General features: G+C 33.0%; 6 protein-coding genes and 1 long non-coding RNA gene across 32 annotated transcripts in view; 3 read left to right on the forward strand and 4 right to left on the reverse strand.

Moving 5' to 3' along the window:
* The window catches only part of LOC115235306 (cyclic AMP-responsive element-binding protein 1), an 8,004-nt gene extending 6,334 nt beyond the window's left edge, over positions 1-1,670 (reverse strand). For 2 of the 16 annotated variants that reach the window (XM_029807004.1, XM_029806995.1), the window contains exons 1-2: positions 741-1,296; positions 273-431 (exon numbers count right to left, since the gene is read on the reverse strand). In XM_029807004.1, coding sequence (XP_029662864.1) covers positions 273-410 — 138 coding nt within the window. In that variant the 5' untranslated portion in view covers positions 411-431; positions 741-1,296. The other 14 variants (XM_029807002.1, XM_029806993.1, XM_029807000.1 and 11 more) reach the window with 12 other exon arrangements.
* Positions 1,671-2,941: 1,271 nt separating this feature from the next.
* On the forward strand, positions 2,942-5,298 carry LOC115235313. 3 transcript variants are annotated; one of them, XM_029807015.1, is made up of 5 exons: positions 2,942-3,112; positions 3,547-4,356; positions 4,609-4,713; positions 4,810-4,902; positions 4,973-5,298. In XM_029807015.1, exons 2-5 carry the CDS (start codon positions 4,212-4,214, stop codon positions 5,266-5,268), a joined length of 639 nt encoding a protein of 212 aa, XP_029662875.1. In that variant the 5' UTR covers positions 2,942-3,112; positions 3,547-4,211; the 3' UTR covers positions 5,269-5,298. The 3 variants fall into 3 exon arrangements, with proteins under 3 accessions (XP_029662875.1, XP_029662876.1, XP_029662874.1); XM_029807016.1 differs by having other exon boundaries at positions 4,019-4,356; XM_029807014.1 differs by having other exon boundaries at positions 2,942-4,356.
* A 21-nt stretch (positions 5,299-5,319) lies between these two features.
* Positions 5,320-10,732, reverse strand: LOC115235305 (annexin B9-like). 6 transcript variants are annotated; one of them, XM_029806987.1, is made up of 9 exons: positions 10,029-10,081; positions 9,177-9,306; positions 8,579-8,620; positions 8,044-8,425; positions 7,732-7,811; positions 7,398-7,644; positions 7,061-7,242; positions 6,470-6,533; positions 5,320-5,724 (listed from the first exon to the last, which is right to left on the reverse strand). In XM_029806987.1, the coding sequence occupies exons 1-8, from the start codon at positions 10,064-10,066 to the stop codon at positions 6,483-6,485; spliced, it is 1,152 nt and encodes a 383-aa protein (XP_029662847.1). In that variant the 5' UTR covers positions 10,067-10,081; the 3' UTR covers positions 5,320-5,724; positions 6,470-6,482. The 6 variants fall into 6 exon arrangements, with proteins under 6 accessions (XP_029662847.1, XP_029662845.1, XP_029662846.1 ...); XM_029806986.1 differs by lacking the exon at positions 5,320-5,724 and adding an exon at positions 5,749-5,971; XM_029806985.1 differs by lacking the exon at positions 6,470-6,533.
* Positions 8,744-13,435, forward strand: LOC115235319. Its single transcript, XR_003884010.1, has 2 exons — positions 8,744-9,368; positions 10,641-13,435. It is a non-coding gene; the product is annotated as an uncharacterized LOC115235319 (long non-coding RNA).
* Positions 13,436-16,648: 3,213 nt separating this feature from the next.
* On the reverse strand, positions 16,649-20,801 carry LOC115235304 (homer protein homolog 2). Of its 4 annotated transcripts, none has more exons than XM_029806981.1 (7): positions 19,634-20,140; positions 18,606-18,762; positions 18,394-18,525; positions 18,058-18,309; positions 17,815-17,964; positions 17,455-17,730; positions 16,649-17,330 (listed from the first exon to the last, which is right to left on the reverse strand). In XM_029806981.1, exons 1-7 carry the CDS (start codon positions 19,657-19,659, stop codon positions 17,145-17,147), a joined length of 1,179 nt encoding a protein of 392 aa, XP_029662841.1. In that variant the 5' UTR covers positions 19,660-20,140; the 3' UTR covers positions 16,649-17,144. The 4 variants fall into 4 exon arrangements, with proteins under 4 accessions (XP_029662841.1, XP_029662842.1, XP_029662839.1 ...); XM_029806982.1 differs by having other exon boundaries at positions 17,815-17,961; positions 19,634-20,139; XM_029806979.1 differs by having other exon boundaries at positions 17,815-18,309.
* Positions 20,802-21,202: 401 nt separating this feature from the next.
* LOC115235302 (peptide-N(4)-(N-acetyl-beta-glucosaminyl)asparagine amidase) lies at positions 21,203-23,955 on the reverse strand. Its single transcript, XM_029806977.1, has 6 exons — positions 23,543-23,955; positions 23,093-23,364; positions 22,797-23,018; positions 22,539-22,713; positions 22,026-22,445; positions 21,203-21,863 (listed from the first exon to the last, which is right to left on the reverse strand). The coding sequence occupies exons 1-6, from the start codon at positions 23,780-23,782 to the stop codon at positions 21,294-21,296; spliced, it is 1,899 nt and encodes a 632-aa protein (XP_029662837.1). The 5' UTR covers positions 23,783-23,955; the 3' UTR covers positions 21,203-21,293.
* Positions 23,956-24,044: 89 nt separating this feature from the next.
* LOC115235303 (integrin-linked protein kinase homolog pat-4) lies at positions 24,045-27,464 on the forward strand. The gene is made up of 7 exons (XM_029806978.1): positions 24,045-24,749; positions 25,112-25,277; positions 25,368-25,560; positions 25,638-25,718; positions 25,800-26,242; positions 26,354-26,584; positions 26,761-27,464. Exons 1-7 carry the CDS (start codon positions 24,661-24,663, stop codon positions 26,905-26,907), a joined length of 1,350 nt encoding a protein of 449 aa, XP_029662838.1. The 5' UTR covers positions 24,045-24,660; the 3' UTR covers positions 26,908-27,464.
* Positions 27,465-27,796: the final 332 nt, after the last annotated feature.

Genomic DNA, 27,796 nt, shown 5'->3' on the forward strand with positions numbered 1-27,796 from the left:
TCCCTACACATCTTACCATCTAAGAATGAAGGTGATCTTAAGGAAACTTTGTAATCTTCTAAGATACAACCAGCATTATGCAAGATCAGATACCTAAATGGTATTTATGTTATAGAAATAATCACAATTAAAGGACAAAATAAATGATATATGCATGCTTCGAAATAAAGAGAAAGCAAATTATCGGACATAGATACACAGGAGAGTCTCCTGTATACCTGTGTTGTTCCTGACGAAGGTAGTGTCAGTTGCACAATGCTGGTAGAAGCTACCAGGTGGTGAGTTTGCTGCTGATGCGTTCTATCGATAGATTGTACCGAAGTTGCAATCGCTGGTGCAGCATCGCCGCTCTGGGAGCCCTGGGACAACGGATCGACGGCTGATCCATTTTCCTCGACCATACTTTCCATAGCCCGGCTACCTCGCGAGCTCTGCAATGTAAAAATTCAATGTACTACATATATCCGTGATAAGTAAAGTGATAAAAATGAATCCAATTGTATTCTATTGAAAATATATATAATAATATAAAACTAATATATATTAATGTGCGTCCAACTCCATAATATGCATATATTTAAATGTAAACAATCTAACACTTATATATATATATATATTTTTGATTGGATACGATAAAGAAATTTTTGATTGAAAAATTTGCTATGACATTGTTGTAAATTTTCGATTTGACATAAATAGAGAAAAGAACGCGAGAGAATAATATGTAAATATATTCGTACGCATTTCTTTTATGAAGAATCTTCGCGAAGCTCATCGGAGTAGTAAGGAAAAAGGGAAGTCGCGAGTCGTCCGTGCGGTTTAAATTTGCCGCCAACGACAAGTCCGGTGGTGCTTACTGCGTCATTTACATAAGCGGATCTAAAAATAATACGGGTGAGAACAATAAACACATTCGACGGTACTCTACGGAGTAGCGAGGAAACGACGAATCACGGCGCATGGGGAAACGCGAGAATTATCTCGTGCCTAACGTTTACCCCGGAAGCACAAATTGCGATGGTCTCGCGACGATCTCGCGGGAACGAATGTCAAAGGGTCGCTCGCGTAACCCCCCCGTTAGCCTCGCGATGAGAAATACGTGCGTGTTTCTCGTCGGGGCGCCATATTTCACGGTATCTCCGCGCACAGCAGACGTAAATGCGGATCGTCGCGCGGACACGGCGGAGAGAAAACCACAAACGCACGCCCGTATCGGGCCGACGGATGATTTTGTCGCGCGTGAAAGTCGAACGCGAGCGCGCTGGTCCATGCCCGATTGTTATTATTCTCCAGCTGGGGTACTTACCAGTTACGTATTTCTCGTCACCAAGTTTGCTGCAATCGGAGTGGGCAGTCGGGCAGGTACGTAGCAGCCACGTCAAAACTCCAGTTGCTTCGTCACTGGTGGAGCCCGCGACCTCTAAGTTGCGCGTCACGATCAAGATGGCAGTCGCCGTCGCGCTCGCTGCTCGCTGGCGGCTCGCTCTTTTTCCGCCCTCCGCCCCCTCATAATCTGATCTCGTCGGCGTTCTACGCGCGCGGCATGTGTATTGTTGGTTGTGCACGGTCGCGTGTGCTTCTATCACGGACGACGCTTACGACAATTATCGCGTATTACAATTCTATTGCACCTTGATCTTTCATTCCTCTTCCCGCACACGTTTTTCTCCTCTCTCTGTCCATCTTTCTCTCTCCCTTTTTTCCTCGCTTTATATACACAGTTTCATCCGTCTTGAGTGCAAAGGTAATGATAATTTATTTCAAGAAATAGTTATACACACAAGATTTCTTTTCCCGGAAGTAAAAGTCGTAAGAATTGTAGTATCATTTTTTAATTTTTTTTATTTTTCATTGTTTCTCTGACAACTTTATTGAAATAATTACCAACATAAATCTGGAAGTCTTACACATGTATGCGATTACCATTTTATAATTATATAATCATAATTCCTATTTTAATTCTAAGAAAGTTTTTAGTTATCCGAACTAATGTTTCTCTATGAGCAGAAATACTACAAATAAGTAGAACATTTATTTCAAATTAAAGAAATAAAATTTAAGAAAGCCATATTTCATAATTGTGTAAAACAATTTCTTATACATGTATAATTTTCCTAACCTTTCTTTTCTGAAAAATGTTTAATAAATGATCATAAATATGTGTTTTCTGTGCCGTAGATATATATTATTATCTAACAAGACATATTGGAATAAATGTAAATTTAATATTAGGTTAAATTCCATAAAATCGGAAATTGTGAGGTATTAACATAAAGTTTGTCGGACACACTGATTGGCTATCGGATAGAAAACCTCTAGGGAAGTTCCTGAAGCTCTTCCAATAACAGCCAATCAGGATATGCGAAGTTTGCATGATAAATGAAATGATTTAAACCTTAGAAAATATAATACATAGTTTGATCGCCGAGTCTATAGATTTGTTCTTTGTGAACTCATACACTAAAATGAGATGGATATATATATATTATAAAAGTTGAAGAGAAAGAGAAAGAATGAAAAGTGCAAGAAGTTCAACTATAAAGTACAAACTTTATTTCTGCGCGGGAATCGCGGGAATCCCGAAGAACTTACGAATCTCTCTATTTCCTTTACACTGGGTTGCGTTTGAGAATGTCACCCATGTTTTTAGAACGAAGATAGAACGACGCTCGTGTGCACACGGGTGATATTTTTGAACGTGCGCGGTAGATCAGCGGAAATATGATACCGGTGTAAGATAAGGATCCATTGAAGCGGTAAAAGAATAGTGTGCAGTGCTATAAAGAAAATATCTGAAGCTATTTTATAATTGTCGCCAAATATTACGACAATAAAACAAAAATATGAAACAATTACATCGCATTAACATTATGATGAATATTAGCATCGTCTTGATATTGTACTTTTATGTACAAATTGTCGAAGGAATAAATCATCGCGTGTGCTTCTATCACGGACGACGCTTACGACAATTATCGCGTATTACAATTCTATTGCACCTTGATCTTTCATTCCTCTTCCCGCACACGTTTTTCTCCTCTCTCTGTCCATCTTTCTCTCTCCCTTTTTTCCTCGCTTTATATACACAGTTTCATCCGTCTTGAGTGCAAAGGTAATGATAATTTATTTCAAGAAATAGTTATACACACAAGATTTCTTTTCCCGGAAGTAAAAGTCGTAAGAATTGTAGTATCATTTTTTAATTTTTTTTATTTTTCATTGTTTCTCTGACAACTTTATTGAAATAATTACCAACATAAATCTGGAAGTCTTACACATGTATGCGATTACCATTTTATAATTATATAATCATAATTCCTATTTTAATTCTAAGAAAGTTTTTAGTTATCCGAACTAATGTTTCTCTATGAGCAGAAATACTACAAATAAGTAGAACATTTATTTCAAATTAAAGAAATAAAATTTAAGAAAGCCATATTTCATAATTGTGTAAAACAATTTCTTATACATGTATAATTTTCCTAACCTTTCTTTTCTGAAAAATGTTTAATAAATGATCATAAATATGTGTTTTCTGTGCCGTAGATATATATTATTATCTAACAAGACATATTGGAATAAATGTAAATTTAATATTAGGTTAAATTCCATAAAATCGGAAATTGTGAGGTATTAACATAAAGTTTGTCGGACACACTGATTGGCTATCGGATAGAAAACCTCTAGGGAAGTTCCTGAAGCTCTTCCAATAACAGCCAATCAGGATATGCGAAGTTTGCATGATAAATGAAATGATTTAAACCTTAGAAAATATAATACATAGTTTGATCGCCGAGTCTATAGATTTGTTCTTTGTGAACTCATACACTAAAATGAGATGGATATATATATATTATAAAAGTTGAAGAGAAAGAGAAAGAATGAAAAGTGCAAGAAGTTCAACTATAAAGTACAAACTTTATTTCTGCGCGGGAATCGCGGGAATCCCGAAGAACTTACGAATCTCTCTATTTCCTTTACACTGGGTTGCGTTTGAGAATGTCACCCATGTTTTTAGAACGAAGATAGAACGACGCTCGTGTGCACACGGGTGATATTTTTGAACGTGCGCGGTAGATCAGCGGAAATATGATACCGGTGTAAGATAAGGATCCATTGAAGCGGTAAAAGAATAGTGTGCAGTGCTATAAAGAAAATATCTGAAGCTATTTTATAATTGTCGCCAAATATTACGACAATAAAACAAAAATATGAAACAATTACATCGCATTAACATTATGATGAATATTAGCATCGTCTTGATATTGTACTTTTATGTACAAATTGTCGAAGGAATAAATCAAAATGTGATAATACATACGATAGATTCTGAAACATCGCAAGTTAATGCATACTGTATGTATTAAAGCTGTACATTTATAACAATATATGTTTATAATGTGAAAGTATGACACGCATTTATATAACATATTTTTTATAGTAACATTTATTTTTACCAAGATTACTATATTTACAATAAAAAAAAATTTGTGTACAATATTCTATTTAATCCATAAAAAATAAAGGATCTAGAAAATTTAACTACTTTGCAAGTTTCTAATTTTTTATTTTAGATTTAATTTAATTTAATTTTTTTTTTTTTTTTAGATGAATATGTTGTAAAAATACGTGATAATGGTTGCGAATGTATTAAATATGATTGTGGATGCTGTCAATTTATAGAATGGGATGCACTTTCTTTAAATGGAACATGTGAGTAATAATTTTTAAGCTACGCACAATGCTATTAGTTGCTTAATATTATTCTATATGTGTTGCATTGTATTGAAACTTTATTTTTGTATATAGTATGTGCAAATGCAAGTTATTTAGAGTACGATTATGGGTTTTCTGTCACAGTAACATACAACGATTTTACAATTATTAATGAGACAGTTTCAGGTAATATCCAGTTGCAAGTCAAAAAAATGTGCAATTTTAGTGTTATATTTTAATAAATGTATATTTTTAGGTAAAAACCCACCGCCTTTCTGTGTAGGAGAGGATATTGTGGATGCAATAGAAATTGAAATTTGCTTGCATATATATGATATAGATATTAATGATAAGTTTCATGGATGTTTTGAGATTATAGGAAAAATTATGAAACTTAAATTCATTACATTAAAGCTAGGTTGTATTGACAACCTCGTTCCCTTTGAAATTCCTAAAAATTCCTCATCCTTATTGTTTGAAAAGAAAAAATATTCCATATTACTTATTGTTAGTGTGATTATGGTATATATGCTGAACAAAATATTTATATAAATAATATATATTTATATAAATAATTTTATATTACATATTTTTTATATTTGAAGTTTTATACATGTTATACCATGTCTTTTATTTTTGTGCCATATTTACATAGTAGTTAGCTTTTGTTTAAAGATATAAGATAATATGGTAGCTTTATATTACTCTAAAAATACTTGTGTTTATTTTTATATAGGGCAGTGCTACTTCTCTCTTCTATAGTTATATTTTTATAAAATATATATCATATATTTTTGTAATTTTATAGATTTATTACATAATATATATAGAATGATAGCACAAGTGTTTTGCACATTTATCTTATATATACTCAATGTCCCAAACACTTTTTATCTCTCTCCCCCTTCATGGTTATAACTATATTAGTTATAATTATTCATATAATTATAACTATTTTTAATTCAACATTGCTATCAATAGCCTTTTCCGCTCGGCAGCGCAATCGTTCTGGAAAAGAAAACAAAGATATTCTCCCATGTTACCAATAAAATGAGCTAAAAGTTTATTTGCAAAAGTACACATTAATTGCACATAAAATGTATATTTTTCATTTGCATGCATTTTTTAGATTATTGACACTTATATTAACGAGCGAAACATCTGATTGGGCTCTTAATAACAGAAATAACTCTTCCCGAGCTCGTTAATTCAATAACGCGATCAGAAGCCGCTTAAAGTCATCGCTGCAGTCATTCTGTAAATGCAAAATAATGTGGAAAAATTAAAGCTAGCATCAAGTCAAAGCAAATATAGACATTCATGTATTTATGTATATGTAATTAATACAGACGTGCATGCAGTCAGAGATGGACAGTAATTAATAGTATTAGTGCAAAAAGGGACAAATTTCCATTTTGATTAACAATTTACTAGTGCTAGTATACAGTGCCAATCAATAGATCGATGATTTAATTTTCGATCTTTACAGAAACTCATGTACAGAAATGTCCAAGTTTCTACATGTGTTGCGTGTATTTTCTTGTTATTTTATAATACGTTTTTACAGATGTTGCACTATCTGATGAAGCGCAAAATATAAATAACATGAATAACACTATATTCACTATTAATGACCAGCAAAATATAATAAACTAAATTAACCAAGGCCTTATAATATAACGAAACATTATACGACATATGTAATCTCCGCGACACTGAAGTAGAATTTTCGATAAAAGGGACTGTTGCGTACAATCAAAATATTTTCATCCGAGAAGGGCAAGCAAGAGTCTCTTGTAGTCGCCTGAACAGTCGTCCTGAAATTTATGGAAAGTTATATGCAATGCTAAGATACAGCGCGTACACGTGAGTTAACAAATTATTATTATTCATTATTATTGTTGTTTAGTTCAGCGACTGTAAACGCAGCTTTTATTGACCACGAGTTAAGGAATGTGTCGTATATGAATGTAGAAAGGGTGGAATTATGACATAAATACATAACATAATAAATTTTGATTATACAGAGATAAAAAGCATTACTGTATTAAGCGAGTAAATGTTAAGGCTGTATAATTAAAGCGCTGAAAATAAATAAAGTTCAGTTTCGACTGAACAAAATAAACGATTTAAAAGATCTGATGTTAAAAAGACATTCGAGCTTTACATTTTGTAAATTATTTGTTTCTTTTTTTATATAGACTATTATGTTTTTATATTTTTATCAAAACTTTATATCGCTATAAAAGCAAAACGTAATGAAAAAGTAGCAAATGAAACAGCTATTTTCAAAATAAATATAGTGAAATTATTACGATTGCAAGAAATAGCGTATCTCACTTACGTCGATGGCTTCTGCAAGAGATTTCCCATAAAGTCTCTCATAAGCCTCTTTAATGTCGCCCAGATCGATCTCCGATCGTGTTACAATTATGCGTATTAATGTCGAATCCGTGGTGCCAAATCCGCGCATAGCTTTGTACAGTCTTTCCGCAAAATAGGCAGTCTTGTCGCGAGCGCATTTCACTGAAAAAAAACTCATTTATATAGTTTTAGAATGATGAAAGTAGACGAATTACATTCAGAAGGGTAAAATATTTCGAGAGATCAAATTAGAAAAAAGACGCGAATAATAGCAAATAAATTCTTATACTTGCATAGCTAACTTAATTATTTCTTACCCACAGCTAAGTAGCCGTCCTCGAGAGAACCAGAAAATTCTCGCTTAATAGCATCCTCCAAACTATTTCCGGCGATACGTTCATATTCCTTAAAAATCCTTCGCAATTGCGGATAACTTTTAGTGATGAGAATTGCATTGAAGGTGCTCTCGTCGGTACCCCACTGTCCTTCACCTGCGGCGAGAAGTTTCTCGGCATCCTGAAGTGCGGCCTCCTCATCAACGTCAGTATTCTCGTTTCTACTGGCCTGTGTATGCGATTGGTAATTAAAGAATAGAGAAAAACACTAAACGAAATAGACCAGAATACGCAGTATCTTTCAATTATTACTCACACAGGACAACGATACTAAAAGCCTCTTGAAATGACCGGAAGTATCACTCTTGAGATCATCCTCTAACTCTGTGTCATACACTAACAAGATAAATTGAATATATATAGATCAGAGTTTATAGAATAAACGAAAATACAATATGTATTTAATTATTCGAAATAAGAACTGCAATTTTCAAATTTGTTTAGATAATATTTCTACTTCACATACAAGAGACAATGCTAAATTAAGGACAAATAGATCTCTACAGAATGCTTTGCATAGGAACTTGCGATCTATTTACTATTACTAGTTGTTATTATTACCACTTACGTTCTTTGTAAACGGCCGATATTGTCTTGATGCCGTAATTGCTCAGAGATGCGAGGACTTCGATAAGTGCGCCTTCATCAGTACCCATACCGGAAATGGCATTGTGCAATTCCTTGGCATAAAGATGAGGAAGAGGTGTCATCAGGGCGCAAATGACTGTCTCGAAATTTCCGGACAATTCCGACTTCAGCTCAGAGACGAGGTCTTTGCCGTACATCGTCTTGAATTTGTCGGCGATTTCCAATCGCTGTACGATTCCCCGATGAGCCAGAACATCAATGATGGCCTGTTCGTCAGTCCCGAAACCCTTCATGGCAGTTCGTAAGAGAGTGGCATCTTCCTCAGCATCGAAGGGATCAGCCGGATACACGGTGGGTGTACACTGGAAGTATTTATTATTTTTTAGAAATATTGCAAAAGCCTATGCAAAAATCGTCCACTCATACTAATAAATTAAAACGAGATGAATCATAATGTTGCACGTTCATTATTCCGAGATTTACACATCTCGCTATAAGATATTAACATAAATTACCTGTACGTGATAATATTGACTAGCTGCCATCTTACTGATTACCTGAAAACATTTTAATATTATTTATTATTTTACATCTCAAATACAATTTAGTAATTTTCTTTTAAACTTTAATATGTATATCTAATTTTTAAATATTATTTAATTATTTAACTATAGTATAGTAATATGTGATTTTTCGAAAAATAAAAATGATTGCGATGTTCAACTAAAATTCTTTATATAATTATAGTGTTTTTAAGTGTTTTATTGTAATGTAAATCGTAATTATAAAATTATATTAAGAGCGACTTTCTACGCTGATATGATTTCTCATCTGTCATAATTAATGTGTGTAAACCGTGCGATCCGACGATGCGGCAGTATGTCCCTGACTCGTTTCAGATGATACACGTCATGTACAAACGATGATCTCATCGCGTAATGCGCTACATCCATTTGCTTATTGCTGTACATTTGTACAACTAGTAAAATAATTGTATGTCCATTTTATGATTAGGAGATAACAAAAATGATGAAAGCATGTTATTTTGCAAGATACCGCAGGATTATATTGATCAGACCGGCAATGTGACACTTGGGGTGTGGCTTGTTTTACCTTTTTTGACGGCGAGGTACGCTCTTTCCGGAAAACAGTATCGGTTCTGCTAGCTGGTAGCCGACTAACGGTTTGCAAGACGTTCTCCGTCGAAGAGAAGCAGCACGGAAGAGAAGAGGAAAGGAATTCGCTGGTGGGGCAATACGTTTTATATCTGTTTACGATGAAGACGACGGAGCCACCAACAGCCCGGTATTTTTTTGCCGAATTTTGAATGACATAGATAATGCGAATTAGATGAAATCGATATCGATCGGTTTCGGTCTATAAATTTCATGATTGATTTTTAAACGCGAAACAACATTACCGCGATTTAACAATCATTTCCAACCATTTTTCTGAAGGAAAAAGCGTGCAAAGGTAAAAATAAATAACAGGAAAAACATGGAAAAAAAAACGTTTTTACGTTATGAATATTTCATAGCCGTATACTTTTTTATTTTTATCAATTAATTTCTTTATATAATTCATATAATTTTATTAATTATTAAGAACGTTAAATTAACCATAATATTGAATCATTAATAATGTTGAATTGATTAAATTAATTTTAACTGTAATATTTTTGTTTTCTTCTTATTGCTTTTTTTATTTTTATCAAGTTATGATCAACTGCAACTTTTAATTTTTGCTTTTTGTTTTTATTGAAAATGTTAAAAATACTTTCAAAAATAACCCTTGCTAAAGTTATTACCTTGGCACCAATACAGCGCCGAGGTTATTGGAATACATTTAGTACGAGAAGCATAAAATCGATACCAATTGATTATAACTTCGATGAATAGTTTTTTAATGCGAAACGATGAATTACTTAGTTTTTAATAAGAATAGTTATTAAATGTAATTGCCTACGATGACGAAAGTATAGCGGAAGTATTTCTGTTGCTCATAAATTCCGATTCTCAGAATGATTCATACAATTTTAATGACGTGTTCTTCTTTTCTAAAAACTAGAATGATTACAATACGGAGTATTTAAAAAAATAAAAGCACAGCTAATGTTATTAAACAAAGTAGATGTTAGATATTAGATTTTGATCGCTAAGAAAAATGTTGATTAAATAACGCGATATAAATTTTGAATTGAAAATTGTATCTTATAGAAAAGAAATATTCTTTCTATAAATTTAATTATTTAACGTTGATCTTTTTAGATTTTTAAATTACAAAATAGAGAAATAAATATATAAATAGATATTCTGTTTACTCATATCGCCGATAAAGCAAGCTATTAATCTCTATAAAGATTGTGTAATAAAAATCACTGATTGTATTTTAATCACATTTAGAATTTAACTATCCAAGATTATCGAGGTCAAACAAATATATAATATCCTAATTAATGATACAGCTGAATTGTCTACATGCCGACTAAATACATGCAGACTAAAATAGATTATATTAAATAATTTTAATATTACTTACGTTAATATATATGTATTAGTTCCACTGAATAATTTACAGAGAAAGCCGACTGCTTTCGGAATGATTTTCTTCGTCGCGTTGTGTACGAATGCGAATACTTTGCCAACTGGGTGGAAACTGTTCTGACAGCGGCGATATTAAGGACGCGTTGAAGGGGAGAGGAGAGAACGTTCACATTGGTGGGGTTGACGACGTAGCGCCGAATAATGACGTGGAGAACGGAATATCCTGTAGTGAGCCAAAGGAGATGGTGAGTGAATCGTTGCCCGCCGGAACGACGCCGTACAAGATCGATAGAAATATAATGAAAATAATTTTTACTACCAAAATTTAGGCACATCAATATATGTTTTGCGTACGTATAAGTTCTAATAAAATTCAAAATTCAAAATGAAACTCTTACTACATATTTCCTTCATTTCTCAATGAATAATATTACTCATTAAGAGCATATATATATGATTCATAATCCTTGATTGAATGAGAATAAATCTGAATAGATCTTGTGACGCTCTTGAACACGCAGAATGCGTGACGGAATTAGCACATATAGTGTCTCGAAAGTCTAGGCATTTATTACTTGCATGAACTGTAGACAAAGATCGAACTAAAAATGAATAAATATCATATCAAAATATCTAATATATATGCTTAGCTAATATAAATTTTGTTGAGTTTTCAATATCGTTAAATTCGATGGAGACATCATTTCTATGTGTCTGTATGTACACCTTATATAGATTGCATTGTATGATGTCACTTGCATAACATGCATTCCTATTCAAAGTAAATTTATTCACTTCACATTGTAATAAAGATTCGATGACGCACTTAAAGGGAATTTGATAAGTCTAATCCGATACTAAGGGAATGTTAATTTAAAAAAGTACTTGAAAGAGATTTGTTCAAAAACATTTTTTTCTGAGGCATATGCATCGATAAACCGGATGTATTATTGGAAGGGGATTATACTGGTAAAATAATATATTTGATAAGATCTTCTATCGTTGTATAATAAATTTGGGGATAATTTTTAATGCGGATTATTATTAATGAATTCTTATTTAGAATTGACATATATAGAGCTTGTGGTAGAAGAGAAACTCGATGTGGAGCCGTCTGAAAATGTTTTATTAAGATTACATATGGCAAGCGAGGCTTTCGTTTCCAATTCCTCAAATTGAAAATCCATCTCCTCAACATTTTTTTCAATACATACATGTACATATATATATATATATATATATATACTGTCAGTACGATAAAAAGTGCATTCTCTAGCACATCTCTTGCACTTGTCTTATCTAATTATTTACTAAAAATTTGTCTAGGTTCTTTTTCCTTTATCACCTTTACCACTTTAAGAAAATCGTTCAGACTTCTTGTGCGAATCGTTCTCTTATACGTCTGTACTATACAATTATAGTACAGTCAAGAATATGCGAGCTGAATGTTATAATTATTCATAACCATAAGTAATATCCTGATAATGTGAATTTCTTACATTTCGCAAAATATAATACATAATTTTTTTTAACAGTAAAATGTATATTATAAACACATTGTAAAAGAATTTATAAAACAAGATCAATACATACTACATACTGAAAAGTTTTGTCAAATGCATCGAAATGAGTCTCGCCGTTGATTCTAAATTGTGCGTAGCAAAGGAACTACGTTATACACATCTTCAAATCGTACACATATCTTACTTATTATCTTTTGACTATACAAGGTGTTTCCCGATATATACGCGCGGCCTTGATCCTAACAATCGACGAATTTGAAGATGATCTCTTAGCAAAGTGTCGAAAAAAACTCAGAATATCTAATTTCTCAATATTAAAAAAATTTTGATTATATATATTTTAGTATTATAACTTAACTTATACTTTATTATTGCTATATTTTTATAATCAAGTTCTAAATTAAAGCTCCATTATATAAAATTTTTTTATTGTAAAAGAAAGATCTTTATTTGTAGTCGCTTATAATTCAGAAAGATGGCGCTTCGATATTTTCAATAAAGAATTAAAGTATGATTAAAAAGATTTTTAACAGCTTATCCAAAAAATAATAAAGAATGATTAAAATTTTCGAATAAACTATATGAACTTTAGACCGTCCTTATTTTCTAAATGGATAACATATTCTGCATGTTTTGAAATTTTCTGATATTAATAAGCTATGCAAGCTTGAGACAGAGAAATTATTAATTTTCTAATTTTTTGTTTAAACTTGAACATCTCGAAAACGAAACTTCGTATAAAAAAATTTATCTATACACTTTTCGAATTATATTTTTAAATAGAATTTTCTTTGGACCAATTTTTGAATCAATAAAAAACTACCTTATATAGTCAAAGCCTTGATAACGATTCTATACAGTACATATCTGACATCCCAGATCCCAATATAAATCATTGATGATAAAGAGAAATGATATACGCAAGAACAATACAAATGTAATCAAATCAATTTTGTTATATAATCAGGGTTTTTTTTTTACTAAACATTACTAATATTAAATGTATAGATTTTGTTAATTATATTCATGTGATAATTATTATTTGTTATGAGTGTGCCTAAGTTCAAAAAATAAAAAATAAAACAAAATTTGAGAAATGCATATTATGCTAATCGTGGTTTTTGATATGTTTTATATATTTGACTATTAAACATTTTTGCAAGCGCACACACACAATTAATGCAATGTATTTGTAACACTGGTAAAATATCTCTAACACGCGGAAATGCTACTTACAATAATTTTAAATAATGATATATAACGTAAATATGTTGATAAGAGATGTAGAGAGAGAGAGAGAGAGAGAGAGAGAGAAAGAGATTTATGTGAGCGACAGTAATAGTAGATAAAAGAGTGAGTTAATAACAGCAAAGATCGCAATAGTAAAAGTAGCAGCACAATAGCAATGATAGTAGAGTAATGCTTTTCACAATAATAATAATACATTCTCTAAATATTCATACGATAAGAAAATGTTACAAAACACATTTCTGCATTCAATATAAATTTTTGTATAAAATGCAATTTGCAAAAAAGATATATAAATCCGCGTCTCTTAAAATTATTAACATAATTCTTACATAATTATATAATTTCCGATAGATTCGACATTAGTGCACATAATCACCTAATTGTAAATGCGCGCGTCATGATTCATGCAACAATTATTAATTTCAATACATATGTCATGGAAAATGTAAGTATTCCTATAACATTGTATAGTATACGTATATAAAATGTTGATTATCCGCATGTAGATTAATTCGAAAATCGATATTGAGTAACAACTGTTCTAATAAAAGAAACATGATGGATATACATATTAAATGTGAAGTATACATATATAATAACAATTTTCATATAGTGTAAAAAGATAAAATAATACCTATAAAAGAGTATTTTAATACACAAAATAAGAACTAAATGTATATAGTTTCTTAAATATAAATAAATTCTCTAATAACAAGATAATATATTGTGATAAATATAACATTGCTTTAAACCCTCCAGCACTGTCATACTGTATACAGTCTTAGATTTGATGTAAATTGCACCACAAAAGTCTTTAAAATGAAAACATTATTAATCTAACGTCAAATGCGACTTCAATAATATAAAATTAATAATAATCATTAATAAGCAAGCAAAGATAATAAATCTTACAATGGCATGCCGCACACAAGTACTGCAGGATTCAAGAACTGAAATTAATGTATGTACAAAGTGTTTCAGATTCACTGCATTTTCTTTCATCTCTGATCTCTTTAATATTTTTTCCACTTAAGCCAAAGAATTTGCAATCGGGAGAAAGTGCGTGTGATGCTAGAGGGGTTATTCTTTCTATATATCATATGTTAGTTGAAACGCAATAGTTGTGAGAGGCGGATGATGTTTCAATATTAGATAATGTGTTTAAAGAAGCGGATATTATATTTGTGTCGTTCTATAATATCGAGAATCTTTGTTGGAAGAATACTATTTTCTTTCTTGCCTTTTTTTCATTTAGTGGGATTTGCAGGAACGCTTTTACGAAAACATTTCTCTCACAAATACGCACTCGGGACAGTCGCCGTTTTACTATATTTTATACATAAGAATGATTCTCACATACAGCAAATTCAACAATAAAAGTATACTTTTTTATAGAACTTTACAGAGTGAGACACCTAACTTTACCATCCAAAATCTTCCACCAACATCGTAGAAAAAGCTATACATAGAATGTTTCATAAAAGAATATGCTTGCAGATATTACTGTATCGCGGAAAACTGATTATAAATAATTTTACCATAAAATATTCACTTATCTGAATTTTTATATGTTGTGATTAAGTATATGGATTCATGAGAAAAACGAATGTTTAATCCACAAGATCAAAAACGGTGAAAAATGTAATTCATAACATGAGTAAAACTATCACAAGCATGCCATTTCATATGTCAATGTGTAGTGTATATCATGATGTTTTACACGCATAATCAACATGAAGAAAGAAAACATTTTGCATAATAACATTCAAAGATGATCTTATAGATAAGTAAAGCAATGATTCCTAAATAACATTCCAGAGAAGACATTCTTGTTCAATTAGTTTAAAAAACTACACTATGCAAACATTTTCTCTAAAAATTGCCAAAAATTTCGTATTTGTCTCATTGTCATCTTATATCTAAAATTATTCTAAAATTCAAATTGTAGTAGAAAAGTAAAAAAGTTAAATAAAAGTATCATTTTTTATATATCGCTATAGAATATTAAATTTAATCTAAAGCACTGAGCAAGATTAGAAAAAATAATAGCAGATAAAAGAAATATATAAAAGCTAATATTTCTTTTTTCTCTCCTATATATAAATTGCTTGAAAGTGATTTTTTTTTCTTATTGTCCATATTTTTTTTCTATTTATATATACAAGCACTCTCTCACTGCATTTGTTCACTAATTTACATAAAAGCTGATTGCAAGTGTTTTGTATTATTTAAAAAAAAAAAATGTAATTATGCGGATATATGAACAATAACTGACATGCACTTGTTTCTGAATTAGTGACTTATTTAAAAAATTGTGAAAGCAATAAGAACAGTTTTTGCTAACAAATGATCAATCTTTTGCAGTTCATTAATATAAAGCAATTTTGGATATAAGTTTATATAAACTCTCTTTTCCATCTATCTGACCATCTTAATATAAATAAGACCGTATATTTTTTTAGACACCCTGTATTATCCGTAGAAAAACGGGGTTACATTTGAGCATTGGAGCAAATTTGAAAAATTTTGAAGTATCATGCATCACAATAGAAAGTCGTTGCGTTTATTAAAATCAATGTTTAAAAAACGCTAAAAAAATTTTTATATTGTATAGAATATTTAAATTTTTAAATACATCCCAATGTTTGCAAATGTATCCTTTTCTCTCTTACGTATTACCCGTATCTATTAGTATCTGGTCAATATGCAACATGCTGATTGACTCCATACTCCTTAAAATACTAAATTTCCATTTGGATTTCTCTTAAAAAATCACTTTTGAATTCACCCGCGTGATATCTCTCTATTAGAAATATCCATATATTTTACGAAACACCCTACATGTAAGATTTCATCTTGATACAATGTTAGAATAGAAGATACAGATGGAGGAATAAAAGATATCAAAAGAGAAAATAAAAGATTCACTTTCAAAAATCTTATAAATTTCTTAAGTCACTGAAATATAAATTTTGTTGATTTAATGTCTGTATATGATTTTATATGTATGTATACAACAATAACTGTATTATTATTATGTTTAGGATGAGATGTCTAGTAGTAATCTTCTACAAAATTATCAAAATGTTACTGTCTTACAAACTGTGGACAAAAAGCAAGAACATGCAATGTAAATTTCAAAAAAATAATATCTAGACGAGCATTAGCCAGTTTCTTAAGAGATGAGCAGAGTTTATAATCTTAACTTATATGAAAAGCTTGTAGGATAAAACTTATCTTTTCATTTATAGAAAAAAATTCATCTAAATTTTTTTTATCATTTTCTTTTTGAAAACAGGTTATTTTTGAAAATAATCACAAGTGCAAATTTGTAACTGCATTCATATTGCATTTATAAGGCTATATATCTAAATAGAGCATTTTTAAAGCATATAAATGCATAGAATTTCAGAAGGAGAAAAGCAGGTGGTAAAGTTAAGTGTCTTATTCTGTGTAACAATAGTACGATTATGGCACGAAACTTATTTCTAAAGAGAAATGCTAAACGGATCAGATCGATTCAATATAAATACATGCTCGGGGAGCGATCTTTTCTGTAGTGTACTATTTTCGAGAGACGACTATCTCAGTATTCTATAATTTTTCTGTTCGATTAATCTGCATTCGATTTTTTCTTTTTTTTTTTTTTAATTTTTGGAACTTTTCCCTTGATTATTAATCTATATCATCCATTCGTACATCGTGCTTACAGTAGATACAAAAGACCTAAGAAAGGCATTCTTAGGTTTTCCTATGATGCAAACTTAAGTTTGCAATGTATTTGTGATTTCTCGATGTACAGTTACCAAATCTTGTATGTAACCAGCTAATCTAGCATTTAACGTATCCAAATTTTGTTTTTGAACCTTATTTGCACTCAATGCAAGTTCTAATTGTTCATGAACTACATTTAACATATCGCGAAGTTCTGCATTCTCCTTCTGTAGAGCCTTGCAAAGACAAAAATGAGATATTTGTTAATCAAATACTTGGAAGATTAACCTAAAACTTCAATATACTAGGAGTATTATATTTAAGAAAAGATTCATATATAAAAAAATCTTGTATACGTACCACAAAATCTTTACTCTTAGTGGCCATAGTGAGAGCTTTGATTTCTTCATTTCGCGTCCTCAGCTCACTTTCCAATGCTTCAACTCTCAATCTTAAGGCTTCGCTATTTCCCTCCGCGATTTTTCCAGCTTCCAAATCGGCGTATTTAGCTTTTATTTTGGCATTTTCGTCTTTATACAATTGTAGCTGTCTCTTCCATTCGTCAACATTAGCTGTGGATTCTTGTAATGCACTTGTTAATCTTGCATTGTTGGTTTTGAGGGTAGTCAATTCAATCTATAATAAAATATCAATTGCATTATTTTATTGTTTATACATCATTTTCATTTATATTCCTAAACAGAATTTTCTTCATCGTACCTCCCATTTCTTTGCATTAGCAGAACTCTGAGCTAGAGCAAGTTTCAACCTATCATTCTCGTACTTGAGCTGCACCTCAGCCGACTGTCCACCTTGTGAAGAGCTCAGTTGCGCCGATTTCCCTTGATGCTGCGGACTTTCTGTACTCTGCTGAGAAACACTCTGTGATCTTGAATGGACTGTGTTTTTCAATTCATCGTCCACTTTATTCTGACAACTACCAGGTAAAGGACTGCTGCTTACCGAAGATACACTGTTCTGAGCGGATATCATATTGGCATTCGGGTTCGGGTTGTTCGATGCCGACACATTGGAGTTAATCATCGAAGAGTTTGGCGGATCGATAAGATCTTGTTCCGACGATGGCATACCCGACCGAGACGTGATAGGGCTAACATTCGCACTAGTAGCTGGTGTAACTGAAGAACTATTCGACTGTAACTTAGCGCTGGCTAGTTTAGTGGCTTCTTTCACCTCATGAAATTTCTCAATAAACTGTTGATAAAGAATATTTCTTCTGAGAGTATAATATATAAGGATTTTTGCTTTGTAGATTGTAATGAAAATGTAAACACAAACCTTTCCTAACTCAGCCTCAGATGCAAAACCTAAACCGTATACAGTATTCGCCCTGACATCCGACCATTGGCCAAATTTCTGTGATGTTTTTGTAAAAGTCATGTTTGGCGTAATTGTGCTATTTATAACTGCCTAAAGAGGAAAGGAGAGCATATATGTTAGATACTAATCTATTTCGTTTTTATGCTTACAAATATAACTCTTGATCACACCTTTGTTCCTTCAACTGATATTATTCTGTACAGACTTCTGGTAGAATCATAAAAAAATGATACTGATATTGCTGCTGATGATGCAGGTACCCAAGATCGCTTTGTCTTGGGATCAATATGAAATACATGCGCTTTGCACGTAAAGATTGGTTGTTCACTGTAATCAATTTAAATAATAAAATAAGAGTGTGTATGCATATGTATGTATGTGATCTTACATATATGATACAAAGTGTCTATTTTTATCTGACCTCATTAAAGCAAATGCATATTCAAAGATATAATAGAGAATTGACATATAAAATTATGAAGAAAGATAATATATATACAATAAGATTTCATATAAAAAATAAACAGTATTTATTTATATTTAAAATAAATTTTTCTGGATAATATAATAAAGGAGATTGAATATTAACTGCTCGATTTTAAATAAATATATAAACGCGTGAATAAAAGAAATATTTTATTTATATTATAAAAATATAGTCTGTGTATATATTGTGTGATTTTGTATGTGTGTGTACCAAATAAATCTTAAAAATGTTAAAACTTTCTCATTAAAAAATTAAAAAATTTGTGTAACGTATTGGCTCCTTTTCCTAGTTATTGAAAAACAGAAAATGAGACTACTGTCGAAAAACGAGTGTTTGCGACTAATGCGTTTTGTCATTATTTTACAAAAAAAAAAAAAAAGGAAAAAAATTATTTTGGAGTGTCACATTACTCGAATACGTATTACCGCATTGTCATTACTGTCAATCAATTCGAAATAAAACGCGTACGAGGAACAGATGCCACGGAGAGAAAAACGCAGTTGCACAGGGGCATTGTCTCCTACATATTGAAAGCGATCTAATTCATACGGCACGATGGAGGCACCGGTGATAGGCGTATTAAGAACAATTCGTTATATATATACGGGAGCGCGAGATGAAAATTAGCGCGATCGTGTATACACATGCACGTTACACACCCTTAAAAGGCGGTGTACGAACTGTATCTTTCGCCGGAGAATAATCACTTACCCCATTGTTTCCTTGCCCGATGTCATATAAGAGGCTCTTCTTAGTCGCGCGGTCTTATAAATCGTGTCGCGCGCATTCAACACGAGCGCGCGGCGGCTATTTTCAGATCAGGAGAGGCGAGATTTTCCGAGAAATCGCCGAGAACTGTCCGAGCGTAGAGCGAGATCCGCGAGTTGACAGCCGCCGCCATCGGCCAAACCACTATCTCTTTCTCTCTCCCTCTCTATCTATAGCGTACAGCGACGATCACGCGACGACATGAACGTAGTCGAATCTCTCCACACGGTCTGCCTGGATTTAATCGATTTTCCACGAAAGACTCTGCTATTCGCCGTTAACCTCTCGACGCGATTCACCGTTCTCTGAGACTTGTCAAATTCATTAAATCCACTGAACGAGGCTTCGCGAAAAGTCGTACACGCACATCACGCCCGACACGATCGTACTCGAATCGTACTTGAAGGCACTAACGCAACGATGCGACAATCATGGTTTGAAGATAGTGCTATAATCATAGACGTGTGAAATATCTGCTGGCCCTGTGCAAGATAAAAAAAATGATACGGGAGCGCGAGATGAAAATTAGCGCGATCGTGTATACACATGCACGTTACACACCCTTAAAAGGCGGTGTACGAACTGTATCTTTCGCCGGAGAATAATCACTTACCCCATTGTTTCCTTGCCCGATGTCATATAAGAGGCTCTTCTTAGTCGCGCGGTCTTATAAATCGTGTCGCGCGCATTCAACACGAGCGCGCGGCGGCTATTTTCAGATCAGGAGAGGCGAGATTTTCCGAGAAATCGCCGAGAACTGTCCGAGCGTAGAGCGAGATCCGCGAGTTGACAGCCGCCGCCATCGGCCAAACCACTATCTCTTTCTCTCTCCCTCTCTATCTATAGCGTACAGCGACGATCACGCGACGACATGAACGTAGTCGAATCTCTCCACACGGTCTGCCTGGATTTAATCGATTTTCCACGAAAGACTCTGCTATTCGCCGTTAACCTCTCGACGCGATTCACCGTTCTCTGAGACTTGTCAAATTCATTAAATCCACTGAACGAGGCTTCGCGAAAAGTCGTACACGCACATCACGCCCGACACGATCGTACTCGAATCGTACTTGAAGGCACTAACGCAACGATGCGACAATCATGGTTTGAAGATAGTGCTATAATCATAGACGTGTGAAATATCTGCTGGCCCTGTGCAAGATAAAAAAAATGATAAGAGGAAACGCTATGACATTATTGTGTAAGAATTTTTGTTATTTGAGCAAGTTCTTATTAAATAAATTAGGTAAACTTTATATATTTTGATAATATAACATTCTGATAATTGGCAAAATTAGAGACGGCCGATATATGTAAGAAATTCAATGATTATCTACATTTTACAACTCGAAATTTCAACTCTCACAAGAATCAATAAAATACTAATAATAATCAATAGAATACGTTAAATTCCAAGTATTTTTGTTGTTCTTATTATATATCGCTTCCTCGATCTTTAAACTAGTGGAATAAGAAAGGCTAATATTGAGAAATAATTAAGGTTAATGGAAATATGCGAAACAATACTATATTTATATAATAAAAATTCAACTGAAAAAAAAATCCAAAATAATTCAATCATTAATCATACAGCTTGCAGGAATCATGTGCAACGATTTTTCAATTGAATACTAATTATCATAGATGCCTCCTCAATATTCTCTAGACTTTGTCGAAATAGTTGAGCGTGTTGCCAAGCAATTTGACCTTGTCCACCGGACAATGTTACAATTATATTTAATTTCACAGCTTTTCGCACTTCTTCTGTATAAAAATTACTGCAGTTAGAAATAGGTATGACAATCACTTTATCATCACTAAAAATAGCTTCAATCTTCCAGGATACACTAGCTCCGTGAAACACTTCTGATTTAGTTTTTAATTTAAATGTCTCTAGATACAATTTGGAATTTGCAATTTCAAAAATCCATTTAATAAATCCATGTTGAGCCTGCGGAGACCGTGCTAAATAAACCATCTTCCAATCATTTTCGACTTTACGAAAGATTCCACCATCTGTAGTATTTGTTCCTTCTTGCCATCCAGATTTTTGCTCCAAAATTGTGCCATCATTGTGTACAACATGGTATATATCTTTAACGATATTATATCGTAGTTCAAATGTTTCTCCGTATTTAGAAACATCCCAAATATAATGCTTTTCCATATTGGTCTAAGAAAAAGGGCGAATGTGTAAAATGTGTAAATTAATAAAATAATAATGGAAGGTTAGATTAGATTGTTTTCATGAATTTTTAAGAAAATATGAGATTGACACTTTATATATTTTTTTTAAATTTTATTTGTAAAAATCTTTCAAAATTTTAGAACATACCTGTACAATTTCGCCTCGTGCTAATCTCCATGCAAGGGAACCTGAGGTTCGCCCTTCGTAAGTTTCATCGGAATTCTTATTTTGTAAATTTGGAATGTACAGCATATCAGCAAGCTCCAATAGACTTCGCATGACGACATATTCTCTGCGCATACGGCTATAATTGGGCGAATTTTGCCGTTGATCAGTTAATGATCGTAGAAATTGTATCAAACTCTGTTCGGTGCAAATTTTCCGCCTTTTCATGACGGCTTCTTGATTTCGTGTGTAACGCCATGTGACATCCTGCACCTCATCCTTGGAAAAGGCTATTACATATGTTAATTTCTTTTTCCATCCTTTCTCATACATTAACGGCTTGTCTATCACGTTCTCACATGGGTCTAGATGAATCCATTTCTTGTCTGACGTCGACCATATCTGAAAATAGAAAAATGAAAGATTCTAAACAATTTCGAGCAGATGATTTCGTTATGGGGTAATATTTGTGAAACCACTGATAATTTAATATACCTCTGTCCAAACGTGATCTGTCTCATCAGATATAAAGCGTGCATCATAGTCGAGTGAACGACACAAAAGTGTGAACACATTGGCCCATTCCCCGCAGCGACCGCGTCTCAATGTCAGTAGTGGCTCTGGATGCGAATAACGAGGAAATTCGACAACTACATTGCATTTTTCACATCTAAAATTGAATAAACATCATAACAATATTGCAGGTTGATTAATACAATAATCTTTTATATAAGATATTTAAAGAAATCTTACCTGTGTATCTCTATCCTAGAGCAACGACGATCTGTGGATGGTACTACGCTCTCGTATACACATTCAGTAGAACATCTTGAGCATTTTGGACTATTAACCCATTCAAAAAATTCATGCTTAAACCAGTGTAGAAGCTCGACAAGCAGTAAATCTTTAGCCGTTAATTCTGTCTCAAATTGAGTTGAAGAAGTAGTTCTTGCCTCATCGCTAAACTTGTAAGATCTGCAGATATCAAATAAATAGTAAACAATAAAATGAATTTTATTATAAGTAACGCATATATATGATTTAATTACTTTTGTAGATCTCTCATTTTTGTCATGGCTGCAATTTCTAATTGAGCAATTGGTATAACATTTCTGGCCTTTCTTTGTAAATTTGGATCTTCATAATACATAACATCATGAAAATGTCCAGAAATTCTTTTGAAGAATGTTTTTTGCGCTGCAGAATTTTCTTCAATGTCTTTAGTTGCAGGCTTGCTCTCTGACACAGCAGATAACAGTTTCGACAAATTTTGGAGTCTCAAAAGAGATACGTTGCCTGGTAAAAATAAGCGTTCCCCATCCTGTTAAATAATTGTTGCTTAGAAAGGATTTTTTGAAAAATATTTAGAAATATTTTGTAGTATTCGAATTTAAGTAACAAATATAGCCGTTAAATTAGGCGTTACATTGTTATTATCTTAATTGTAGAAGAGTACAAAAATCGGAAGATAAGAAATATCTGTTGGACCGAATACAGACCTCAATATAGCCGACATCGAACAAGCATTCCATGGCACCGATAGCCGGCAGAAGTTTCTCAATGACTACTTCGTCATCCAGACGCACCTCGCGTGCCTTGTCATCATTCGGCGATCTCAGTACATTATGACAGATGTTTAACAATGCTCTCTGCGCTTCGTCGCGCACGTTGTTCTCGTTCTCCTCCAGCGATTTGACACAGCGTTCTAGACTTTCCATATTTGATTGTGGCTCATACATACACCGATTAATCCGCGATCATCTGTTTACTATCATTGTCGGACGTTCGCTAACCGGACGTATCATCATTATTGTTGACTCAACGTACGTCGCTGGTCTTGGCTAGCTAGAGATAAGCTTGATATGTCAATGCTCACATCATATGAACCTTCTACACCTTATGCACTCAAAATAAGATGGGTATAACGTATAACGCGTAGACTGGTAAGAGAGAGAAAAAGGAATATCTGTTGACAGATATCGACGAGATGCTATCAACAGAGATAAAAGATTTCCAAGTAAAAATCTGGACATTACCCGACTGATTTTATTGATTGCCTTGGCAAAAAATGGCGGAATTAATAGGAAAAATTCCAGCATCAATTTCTGATCATATAACTACCATTTTTGATGCATTCTTATCAGATAGTTTTTAATTAAACGCCTTCATTCTCTCATATACATCCCACATATTGTCAAGGCTTGTTTGTGAAGTCACGTGGGTAACCACTCTCCGCCTACTGTCGGCTGATTCTTCTGTGCATATGTCAACGTCGTGGTGGATCTTACATGGTCACCTAGACTCATGCAGTTTATATAATTGATTGCACACAAGTGTAAAGATCAAGAATTGCACAGTATTCGAAGCCCATCCGCGGCTATGGAATGCGTGATTCCAATTAGTTCCAACGTTGTTTTTTCTAAAAAATGATATAACGCAGAGTCAAGTATATATAGCAAAGAATAAGGTTGCCGTGCTAATGTGTTAGTGTCAAGAATATGGCTATATTTAGCGTATGACGACGGGTCGTTTTGGAGCACGAACAGTGCCGTTGCTCTGATATAGCTAGCGTATCGTTTGTGTTTACGCTCGACAATTTGTGACAAATAGGACGAAAATGGAAGATATATTTCAATGGTGTCGCGAGGGTAACGCTATGCAAGTCCGCGTCTGGCTAGACGACACTGAACATGACATGAATCAAGGGTAACTACTCCAGAACTCCTTTTTTGGAAAAGACTCATTCCTCGGATGTTGTGGTTTCTCAGATGTTATAATGGGTTGGCTGAATAATCACATGGTTTTGTAAAGAATATTCCTGATGAGAATATGAAGCAAATAAATCATAAATTTATATAAAGTTTGATTATACCAGAATAACTAAAAAAAAAAAAAAAGATGATTGTAGTAATTTTATTTGTGTAATTTTAATTTTATTTGTGGACATTGTTTTTTAAGGAATATCTGAAGAAATTGCTTACCTGCAAACTATAATTTAATAATTTGATTTTTAATCTCTGTTTATATTATAAAATACTTTAATCAAATGTGTTGCTCTCTATATATAGAGATGATCATGGATTCAGTCCACTTCACTGGTGTTGTAAAGAAGGACACTTAAAATTGGCAGAATTACTCCTCAGCAGAGGTGCACGCATTAACGCTACCAACAGAGGTGATGATACACCTTTGCATCTCGCTTCGGCGCATGGACACAAGGAAATAGTACAGTTGGTAAAAGAATTTAACAATGCTACTTGTAAAAGATTGTTCAAAGTGTTTACATTTGTGTAAGATGGATAATATATAATTTAATTCTTATAGTTACTTAGAAATCGTGCTGATGTAAATGTTACGAATGAACATGGGAACACCGCCTTGCACTATGCTTGTTTTTGGGGAGATCAAGCAATCGCAGAAGAATTGGTCGCGGCTGGCGCTCTCGTGTCCATTGCCAACAAAGATGGTGATACCCCTCTTGATAAAGCCAGAGGTGTCATAGCCAAGAGATTACATGGTATATAAAAAGTTTGTACGACGCGAATTAATATCTCCCATATTTGCACATGTGATACATCCCTTGTTTCTTTTCAGATTTGGCAGTGGAATATGGACAAGATTTGAAGAAAATTCAATTTAAGGATCAGAGCTGGTTAGGCTTGAAAACCAGGAGCCGTAAGTGTATTTCTTAATCGACAAAAGAATATACAAGGCATGTATGCAAGCTATATTATATTTCTATATTATTTTCTTCAGGCGACGCGACTCTTTCTCGGCATAAAGGAATCAGTATGGTAGATCTGTCTCTGCATACGCATCTCGCGAGCACACCGAGCGGTGAAACTTGGCGAGGACGATGGCAAAACAACGACATCGTTGCCAAGATATTAAACTTTCGCGAATGTACCGCGCGCATCTGCAGGGATTTCAATGAAGAGTTTCCAAAGTTAAGAATCTTTTCGCATCCTAATGTTTTGCCGGTTCTCGGTTGTGTGAATCAGCCGCCGCAATTGGCAACCGTTTCCCAATATATGGCACGAGGTAGCTTGCATCGACTTCTACATGGCGGAACGGGTGTCCTAGTGGATACAGCGCGCGCTCTTCGATTAGCTCTTGATATCGCCAGGGCTATGGCATTTCTTCACGGTTTGGATCGGCACAATAGATGCAGATTTCATCTCAATAGTAAGCATATAATGGTGAGTTTTTAACAACTACTTAATTATAAGAATAATTAAATATATATCTAGATATCTAAAATTTACACACTAATTATCGTTTATCCAAACATATCTTGCATTGCGTTTCAGATTGACGAGGATTTAACAGCTCGCGTAAACATGGCAGATGCGAAGTTTTCTTTCCAAGAAATCGGACGAATTTACGAGCCGGCGTGGATGTCGCCAGAAGCTTTAAGCAAGCGTCCCGCAGACATTAATCTTGAGGCAAGCGATATGTGGAGTTTCGCCGTTCTCTTATGGGAATTGGCAACCAGAGAAGTACCATTTGCGGATCTATCGCCTATGGAATGTGGCATGAAGGTGGATTATAATTCTCATTCATATTACTAAATTATAATAGTATACTATATTAAGATTCTCTCCTTTTTCTGTAACTTTTTGTAACTCTTAGTGGTGAATATATACTTCTTATCAAATTGCTTTATATAGCAATGTCGAATTTAAATGACAAATTACTAATTGATAATTTGTTTTAGATTGCACTGGAAGATTTACGTGTAAGCATTCCACCAGGAATTTCTCCACATCTTGCAAAACTCATTCGCATCTGTATGAATGAGGATCCTGGCAAACGACCGTCCTTCGACATGGTTATACCGATTCTGGATAAGATGAAGCGCTGAAATGTATGTCTGAAATGATTTAATCAAAAAGTGCCTAATGAATCTCTATATTTATTAAACTGCCTGAAGAATTATTATTAATCATGATATATAGAATATTTTTATATCACTGTGTTCTATACAAATGAACGAATACTGCCTTTAGAAAAATTTAAACTAGGCTCTAAATGGACTAATCTTTTTTTAGCTATTTCTTATATATTTAATACAATGTTTTGTGGAAACACATTTATATCTGTAATCTAAATAAGTCTTTAAATATATAGCTCGAACTCTGCCCACACTTGGCGTATTAAATCGTCATGACTTTTAGTAAAAAAGAAAAAATAGAATATTATAAAAAATAGAATTATTTACACACAGTAGAGGGTATATTTTTTATAAAATTTTTGATGACTCATTTTCGGTTTGCCACCAGACATATTGTGAATATTATTTGTATGTTAATATCAAAGTCACATACAGAATGAAATGAAATGTATTATTAAAAAATGAATATTATATGTCAATGAATAATTTTATTAACAAATGTAGACAAATATATTTATTGTTACACATACAAAGGGTGTTTTATTCCATTATCATTTTGGTGATTACATAAAAAAATACCTCGCCATATTTTTGTGACAAAATTAATGAAATTCAAATTTGATATATCGGCAATTATTTTAACCGACTCTTTTTTTTTTACTCTTCCCCTCTATTTATTAATTATCTTATTGTGTTGCATCTACTATTCGCGTATGTATATATATTTTATAAATCTGTCAAGAAATTTCAATAAACATTTACATACGTTTGTATTTACGTATGTATATATATATGGATATATTCCATATATATTTATACATTATATAAAATGTAAAATCTAGAATTACACATATTCGCG

The sequence above is a fragment of the Formica exsecta genome, unplaced genomic scaffold, assembly GCF_003651465.1.
Source record: "Formica exsecta isolate Colony F162 unplaced genomic scaffold, ASM365146v1 scaffold218, whole genome shotgun sequence".
NCBI lineage: Eukaryota > Metazoa > Arthropoda > Insecta > Hymenoptera > Formicidae > Formica > Formica exsecta.